The 8903-nt window shown below is 24.3% G+C and overlaps 4 protein-coding genes across 4 annotated transcripts in view; 2 read left to right on the forward strand and 2 right to left on the reverse strand.

The window, feature by feature from the left end:
• Nucleotides 1-281, reverse strand: part of Phum_PHUM591710 (synaptogyrin-1, putative) — a gene marked incomplete at both ends in the record, with an annotated part of 1083 nt that extends 802 nt beyond the window's left edge. Inside the window, one exon of the mRNA XM_002432508.1 lies at nucleotides 180-281. Within this exon, the coding sequence (XP_002432553.1) occupies nucleotides 180-281 (102 nt within the window). The remainder of the gene's footprint in view (nucleotides 1-179) is intronic.
• Nucleotides 282-800: 519 nt separating this feature from the next.
• On the forward strand, nucleotides 801-4424 carry Phum_PHUM591820 (uncharacterized protein; the record flags this gene model as incomplete). The annotated part of the gene is made up of 7 exons (XM_002432509.1): nucleotides 801-974; nucleotides 1218-1460; nucleotides 1690-1901; nucleotides 2075-2332; nucleotides 2502-2754; nucleotides 2837-2959; nucleotides 3051-4424. 7 exons carry the CDS (start codon nucleotides 801-803, stop codon nucleotides 4422-4424), a joined length of 2637 nt encoding a protein of 878 aa, XP_002432554.1.
• A 1128-nt stretch (nucleotides 4425-5552) lies between these two features.
• Phum_PHUM591830 (Modification methylase HaeIII, putative) lies at nucleotides 5553-6909 on the reverse strand (the record flags this gene model as incomplete). Its single annotated transcript, XM_002432510.1, has 6 exons — nucleotides 5553-5706; nucleotides 5790-5880; nucleotides 5948-6039; nucleotides 6130-6360; nucleotides 6516-6696; nucleotides 6855-6909. 6 exons carry the CDS (start codon nucleotides 6907-6909, stop codon nucleotides 5553-5555), a joined length of 804 nt encoding a protein of 267 aa, XP_002432555.1.
• Nucleotides 6910-7935: 1026 nt separating this feature from the next.
• On the forward strand, nucleotides 7936-8861 carry Phum_PHUM591840 (uncharacterized protein; the record flags this gene model as incomplete). The annotated part of the gene is made up of 2 exons (XM_002432511.1): nucleotides 7936-8003; nucleotides 8144-8861. The coding sequence occupies 2 exons, from the start codon at nucleotides 7936-7938 to the stop codon at nucleotides 8859-8861; spliced, it is 786 nt and encodes a 261-aa protein (XP_002432556.1).
• Between the last annotated feature and the right edge of the window lie 42 nt (nucleotides 8862-8903).

Raw genomic sequence — 8903 nt, forward strand, 5'->3', positions numbered from 1 at the left:
TATTTAATTTCTATCATTTTAAATATTAAATTATAATTTTAAAAATTAAAAAAAAATCAATATCTATTAAATCAAACCTTTCAAAATGGCGGAAAAAATTATACTTTTATTGCCGATATAGAAAGAATACATTTAGTGTAAAAGCAAAAAATAAAAACATTAAATTAAGGGTAACTTACTAAGCAAGTAGCTTTTAAAATTACTTGTGGTCTTTGGACAAAACCGATGGGATCAAACGGAGCACCAGCTTTGCCTCCTCCATACGCCCCACCAGCATCCATCTTTGTATTACTACTAAATGGAAACTAAATACTAATAAAATAAAATAAAAATTTTCAGTATGCAAATATTATAACTTTTATTATAATTATTTTTATAATGTTTATTATAACTTTTAATAGTATTATTAATTTAAAATTATTAAATAAAAAATTTTTTCTACGTTTCTATTTTTGGCATGACTACTTCCGTTATTTTAACTATCAGGGTACTATTTTAGAAACGAAAATTCAATTTGAATTTTACCATCATATAATACAATCATACAGATAATATTTTAACGAAATTTATCGTTTTTTTTTTTATTTGACAGTTTTTTAACTCACGGTAGTTTTTCGTCATTAATTAAATAAAGTGTAAATTTTCGAAGTAGTTAGTGTTTAAAAAAAAATATTTTTTGGTTTAAAATTTTTAGTACGAATAAATATTTTTATTTGTGTTTTTAGATTGTCTATTAAATATTGATACTTCACGTTCGTTTTATTTGTCGTCTTTTCGAATTAGTAACTTCAAAGTTAAATATGATTACAAATGCTCCTGAAGGTTTAGAAAATATTTGTGTAGTGTGCTTTAAAAATGTGGAAATTTTTTCAATAGGTTGCTGTGACCATATGGTTTGCTACGAATGTTCTACTCGAATGAGAGTATTATGTTGTCAAAATGAATGTCCTATTTGCAGGCAAGATTTACCAAGGGTAGGTTAAAACAATTTCTTTTTCAAAGTTCTAATTTATGTAAGTAATATTAGAGAAACAATAAGGATATAACGAACGACTTACTTTAACCTCATAGATTCATAAATTTTATTAAAATTTATGAAACTATAAAATCTCTGAGCACAGAGTGATCTTTTACTTTTTTAAATTTAACGAATTGTATTATTTTAAACATGATCATCTAAGACAAAAATAATTATGATATTCTTATGTGATTTATAGGTTGTATTTACAAGCAATGTAAAACCATTTAATGAAATTCAAAATTGCTCAACATTAGAAGATAAAAAATTTAAAATTTGTTTTCAAAATAAAAAAGTCCAAGATGCATTTTATTCTCTTTTGGAACACAGTTGTAGTGTTTGTCCTAACAATCCATCTTTTAAGACATTTAAAAATTTATATGATCACATGAGAAAGCAACATGATCTTTATTATTGTGATTTATGTGTGGAACATCTAAAAGTAAGTAAATTTATTTTAAATTAACTTAAAATTATTGTAATTATGATTTTAAACCTTATTTTTAAATTTTAAATATTAATTAATGTTATTAAAAGATATGAAGTTACAAATACTTTATTTAAAACTTAAACTAATTGGTAATTACTTAAATTAGAAGTATTAACTAAATGACAAACAGTAAATAATGGTGAGTTTGAGTAATTAAAACTTTTTTTTCTTTTAAACTTAGATATTTACATCTGAAAGACAATGTTACACTTCTAAAAATTTAGATTTGCATAAAAAAAAAGGAGATGCAGATGATAGAAGTCATCGTGGTCATCCATTATGTCAATTTTGCGATGTTCGTTACATGGATAATGATTGCTTATATAGGCACTTAAGAAGAGATCATTTATATTGTCATTTTTGTGATGCCGATGGTTTCGATTTATACTACAGGTATTATTTTGGCTTTCAAATTCTCTTTGGGTTTAAAGTAAATTACAATTAAAATATTATTCACTCTTACATAAGATATATCAAATTTAATTTTTGTGTTATGAATGACTTAATTTCAAACTAAATATTAAAATTTCTAGTTTTTGTAAATGAATTTTTTTTTTCTCGTTTAGTTCGTATGACTACTTGCTGGATCATTTTCGTACTGAACATTATTTATGCGAAGAAGGTTCTTGCATTGATGAAAAATTCACACCGGTATTTCGTACTGATATTGATTTAAAAGCTCATAGAGCATCTGCTCATGGGCGAATTTTAGGAAAAGCTGCCGCTAAACAGGCAAGAACTTTAGAATTGGAATTTACTCTGAAACCTAGAAATAGACATCAAGAATCGTCCAAAAGAGATAGAAGTGGCATTAGCGATAATGGGTAATTATCAAATAAAGAGATTTTTTTTTTTTTTTTAAATCAAAAAAAATAACATCACCTAGACAATTATTTATAATAAACTTTTGTTAATTTGAGTATTTACAATGATTTAATAAGTTAACCCTTTACTTAAAAAATTACAAATTTAATTTGTAAACAATAATTTTAGTCCTTTAGAAGTAGCTGTCGGAGGTGTTATTGGAAGTCAATCGCGTACTGCGTTGCCAAATTTCGATTCAAGCCAATTCCCATCTCTTCCATCTGGCACAAGTTCCGTAGTTACTTCTATACCGCAAACTCGTGGTAGAAATAGTAATCTTACAATTCATGCTTTCGGTAGAAGAAATGCTCCTTTAGCGCTTACAGATGAAAATTTTCCCGTATTAGGAGTAGGATGTGAAAGTAGCGGTCCAGGAACATCAGTAAGCTTGTACATAGCTATACATCAAATCTACTTAAGAATCATATTAAATTTTTTTTTTTTTTTTTCTCTCTCTCTCAAAGGTAAAGTTAAACATTAATCAGGAAAGGGGAAGTACGAGCAAAAGCGGAAGTGGTACTACTAGAAACGTTTCAATTCACGTAAATCACAAATCAAGCGGAGAACAAAAAATTAAAATTAGACACGTAATGAAATAACTCGTAGATTTTAATTTTACGTATGAGTTTCGTCATTTGTATCGAATTAATAAAAAAAAAAAAATATTTATTTTTGTAGGATGATATTCCTTCTTCTAGCACGGATAAATCTCAACAATCAAGCGGAACTTCTGCCAAATGGGCAACAATTAGCAATAAAAAATTAGAACCGACGCCAAAATCTAATCCTTCATCAAAAGGACCTCCTAAAACTCATAAATTAAATAGCACCGAAGATTTTCCTAGTCTTAATTCTAAATTCAGTACTAATCTTAATTTAAGAGATCTAGATGCATCTAAACCTGATTTTGTAAATATAAAAACTTATCGAAACAACAACAACAACAAAGTTCAAGAACCGAAAGAAAAAAAATCAAGTACTCTGACCATATCCGTGGATAACGTGAGGTCTGAAACATCGGAAATACCAATTATGTTTAATTCGCTAAAAACGAAATCTAAAAAAAAAAAATCTAAAACGAATAATGTTGAAGAAAAGTCAGACACGGCTAAAAAAAAAAGTTCTAAAGAAATTGAAATAAAAACGGATGTAAATGAAAAAAAAAAAAATTTACAAAATAATAATAATAGTGCCTTACCACTTGTAACAAGTTCCGATGAGCCTGCACTTGGGAAACCGTTACCAAAAGTTGAAGATTGGTTTGGAGAATTTAAAAATTGTGATACGAGGAAAAAAAATGTTGAAAAAAAAAAATCAAAGGAAATTGATTTACTACCTAGTGATGATGATATCGTTGCGTCTTCATCACCTTCAAACCTAAATTTTTCCGTTTTAAATAATTTTGATTATGTCGGTCCATCAAAAAGCAACGTTAATTTAAATGTGACCGTTGAAAATTTAAAATCGAACGCTCCACCGGGTTTTGATAATTTTAACGGATGTTTTAACAACAACAACAACAACAACGATATAATCAAAAAACCTCCTCCAGGATTTACCGCAGAATTTTCCACGTCAAACGGTTTAACATTTACTAATAGTTGCGGTCAAAGTTTTGCCATACCAACGGAATTCGAATATACTCCACCGATTGATTTCGAAAAGAGAAATTCGAAATTGATTTCGAAAGTCAATAAGATAATATCGAACGAAGAAATATTAGATAATTTTCGTAAAAAATCAATATTGTTCAGACAAAGTTTATTATCGGCGAAAGAATATTACGAGCATTGCGTGAAAATATTGGGTGATAAAAATTTGCAAGAAATTTTTCCGGAATTATTAGTTCTCCTTCCCGATATAAACAAACAACAGGAATTGTACATTGTTTTTTCACTTAGTCCGAATTTTCCCAAAACTAAAATATTTGATGCTTGCATAAATTGTCATCAAATATTAAGTATCCCTGATGTCGAACAACACATGTTTAATCATAGTATAGAACAAAATTTTCCTTTACACCAAACAAACACCAAACAGTGGACGAAATGACAAGAACAATATTTATTATTGAATTAAATATTTAAAAAAAATTTTCAAAATAGCCAATATATATATATATATATATATATATATATATATATATATATATATAAATAAAAATATAAATATTTATGTACTCATTAATTTATGTGAAGTATTTAAATAACATTTTTTTTTTTTAAATTTAAGTTTGTTTTTACAGTTTTTAACTCTAAACGAGTTTCAATGGAATTTAACAAACATTTCTCTAAAGTAATTATTATTTATAATAAAATTCACCGAAAAAAATAATTAAAAAATGTTTAAATTTTTTTTGTTTTTCACAAACTTTAACTGAAAAAAAAAAAAAAAAAATTAAAAATGGTGTAAAGTATTCATAAAATAATAGGATTGGTTTTTTTTTTTTTTTTTTTTAAAAAGTGGGCTTGTTTTTTTTATTTTATTAAAATAAAAAAATTTAAAAAAAAGTAGGAGAACCTTTGATAATGATAATAATGAAAAAGCAATACAAATGCTTTTTTTTTTTAAAAATAATAATAATAATAATATAAAAATAATGTCAATCTATTTAAAAACTATTCATTGTGATTAAATATTTGTTAAATTTTTTTTTTGCAAATGTATTATCGATGAAATAATTGGACAAACTATGTTGATTATTCGAAGATTAGTTAAAAAAAAAAAAAAAAAAAAAATTGTTAAAATCATTTAAAATGTTATGTAAACTTATCAGGGAAGTAATTTTATAACAAAAATATAAGTGATATAATAATAATATTTTTTATACTTTTATAATTGTAAGTACAAAAAAAAAAAAAAATTGTAAAAATTAATAATAATAATAATAATAATAATAATAATTAAATCTTTGTAATTGTAATTATATTAATTAATAAGAAATAGATTGATAATTTAATTTCATTTTAAGCATTTGTAAATTTTTATTATTTAAAAAAAAAAAAAAAAAAATTGTTTTATTTAAATAACTTCAAAGCAATAATAATAATGAATTTCGAAAAAAATAAACAAAATTTTTATTATTATCAAAAAAGGAAAATTTTAAATATCCATCCTTTATTTTATTTTATTTTATTTTTTTTTTTTTTTCCTTGAAAAACTAAAAAACTATAACTAAAACTATGAGACTAAAAGTTTAATTAAAATCGAGACAACATGAACATTTACACTGTTACCCAACAACCTGTATTTTTGTTTTTTAGTAAAATAATTAGGAAAAATTAAACTGTCTGGAAAACACATGAGTTTTGATATTTCTTTCGGTGTAAAATACCTGAGATTTAAAGATTTTAATAAATTTAATGCTTCGCTAGAATTTTTATTCATTTTTTTCAAATCGTCATAAATTTTTTCTACATGGCTGGAGGTTTTCGATGACAAAACGGAACCGGTTCCCTCAACAAAATGTCCATAACCTTTAGTAAAACAACAAGATTTATAACTCTCACTTGTAACAACATCAAATATTGTTCCATATTTATTTAAAATTTTATCAGGCACCATATCTTTTTCACTCTCATCTAAAATTTCCTTTAATGGATAACATTGAACAAAATCAGTTTCTAAATTTGTTTGTAAATTAATGATTTCATTCTCAACACCATCACTTTTAAAAAAAACAGGTAATTTTTCCATCACTTCACTTTTAGTTGAAAAACAAAACTCCAAAGGTTTTTTTTTTGCCAATAAATAATACCTTAATCTTGAATTGGGTATTCCAAATTGAGTTGGTGTTAGTAAAAATTCTTGATATGTATACCCGCTACTAATCAATATGTCCACTAATTCGTCTCTAATTCTCGAAATTTCAAAACCTTTTACATTTTCTAACAATATATAATTAACCGAATGTAATTTTGGTAATAAAGTTAACAAATATAGTAAAGAATGACTTCTTTCATCTAAATTATCCCTTTTTAAACCATTTCTAAAATAAAATAATTTAAATAAGCAATAATAAAAAGTTCAAAATTTTAAAAAAAATTTTTAATTCGCAAGGAACCGATAAAGGGGTTTAATTTATTTCTTGGAAATCATTCTTTAAATAAGTTAATTTAAAATAATTTTAAAAAAAATACTTACCTTGTATGAGGCTGACAAGGAGGACTCATTAAAATCATGTCTATTCCATTGAAATCTTCTAATTGTAAACTTTGTATGTTTTTCCCCAGTAATAATGTTTTAGGAAAATTTAATTTGTATACTTCATTCGCAGTAGTATTGATATCGACAGCTTTGACAACTTTGTAATCAATGCCAGACTCTGAAAAAAAAATAAATTTATTTTTATTACAATAAATTCAAAAAATATAGAAAAAAAAAACAAATTGAAAAAAACAATATATATATATATGCAATAAAACAAAAAATATAAAATATAAGAATATTTTACAATGAACCAAATAATTTAAAAAAATAAACCTTTTAAAGCAAAATGCATTCCACCTATTCCACTATACAGTTCAATTACGTTCATAATTAAATAAAATAATTGTAATTGAAAATTCTAGAATTATTTAAAATGTAAACATAATTGATTAGTAAACGTAATATACGTTTCAAGTATTAAACTGTTTAAATATTTAAAAACAATTTCAGTTTCAAATGAAATACATAATAATTAAATTGATTGTATACAAAGAATGATTTTGTGATTGGAAATAAAACTTTATAGAAATATTAACACAAAAAGTAACAAAATATTAAATTATTAATAATAATATAAAAAATAAAAATTGAAAACATTATTATTTTATTTCCAAATGTTGTCAGAGTGTTTGAAAATGGTGAACATTCCTTTGTTTTTAATTTTTTTTTATTTTTTTGATGTTCGAATATGTATTTAACAAATAATACAAAATAATTTTATTTTAAAATTTTTTAATTTATAAAACTATCGATAAAATATTGCTCCTCCTTGCTCTTAATGAATTTTTATATTTTAAATGTAAATTACAAATTTCAAATTTTTTTTTTATCGTACGATTAGTTATTTAGTTATAATAATTTTTTAAATTTAATTTTTATTCATTTATATATTTTTTTTAATATGGTTTATAATGAAATTGTTAATAAGTAAATTACGGTTTAAAAATGACATTTTTATAAAAACTGGTAATTATTGTAAGTTTAAATTGTTGTAATTATTTTATATATGATGTATAATTTTAAAAATATTAAAATAAAGAAACAAGTACCTCCAGATGTTGATTTTTATTAAAATTGTCACAAATTTAATCAAAATTTTAAAAAAATTTTCCAGTGAAATTAATAAAATTACAAGATACATGAAGCGAGAGAACTTAATCAACAGTCCAATGGGAAACTGTTTGACATGTTTTAAACTACCCACTTCTGGTGAACCTCAGGCAACAGAGTCTGTTGAAAAAAATAAAGAAGGTATGAATTAATATATTTTTTACACAACTTGTATCATCAACTTTTAAATACTCACACTCATTTATTTTAGAAATGGGAGAAGTTCAAAAGTTATTTCAGGGAAATGATCATGATTTTCATAAAAATTCATTATCAGCTTTGGAGCATCAAAGCAATGGTAACTCTAGGATTGTTTTAGGCAATGAAAATTGTGGAAGTTTACACAGGGATAAGTTAGTTAAATTAAAATTTACATTTTAAAAATTCCTTTATCGATTATTATTATTCTTGGATAATTATTGATTATATTCTTTTTTTTTTTTTTCTTAAAGATCTCTTTTAAGCTTTTACAGCAGAATACAACCTTTAGGAAGAACTTCAAATAATAATGAAACTAAAGTTAAAGAAGTTGCAGAATCTAAATTGTTAGCTCTTTATGATAATTACAAAGATTTAGATTCGCCTGATTATATTTTAGCTGAAGGAATGGAGAAATTATTATCGGATCTTAATTTGTCACCTGATGAATTTAAAGTTTTAGTTTTAGCTTGGCGTTTAAATGCTGAAACAATGTGTCAGTTTTCAAAAGATGAATTTATAACAGGTTTAAAAAATATGAGAACTGATTCAATAAAAAGTATATCACATAAACTCCCAGAGCTTTGCAAAGAAGTTTTAAATGATCCTGAATTGTTTAAGGATTTGTATAGATTTACATTTCGATTTGGACTTGATAAAATGACCGGTCAAAGGATTTTACCATCGGATATGGCAATATGTCTTTGGAAAATAGTATTTTCTCTTAAGGAGCCGCCAATATTAGAAAAATGGCTAAAGTTTTTAGAAAGTCATCCGAATATTAGAGGTATTCCTTGTGACACATGGAACATGTTCTTAAATTTAATAGACACTATAGGAAGTGATTTAAGCAGTTATGATGATGCTGAAGCATGGCCTAGTATTTTTGATGATTTTGTCGAATATGAAAATGATCAAATGAATCAAAATATAACAAAAGAAAAAGAAGGTATCATTCAAGACTGTCTTTAGTTATGCCTTATCATTTTAGTTAATAATTACATAAAATATAAT

Source organism: Pediculus humanus, genomic scaffold, assembly GCF_000006295.1.
Source record: "Pediculus humanus corporis 1103172108314 genomic scaffold, whole genome shotgun sequence".
Taxonomy (NCBI): Eukaryota; Metazoa; Arthropoda; class Insecta; order Psocodea; family Pediculidae; genus Pediculus; species Pediculus humanus.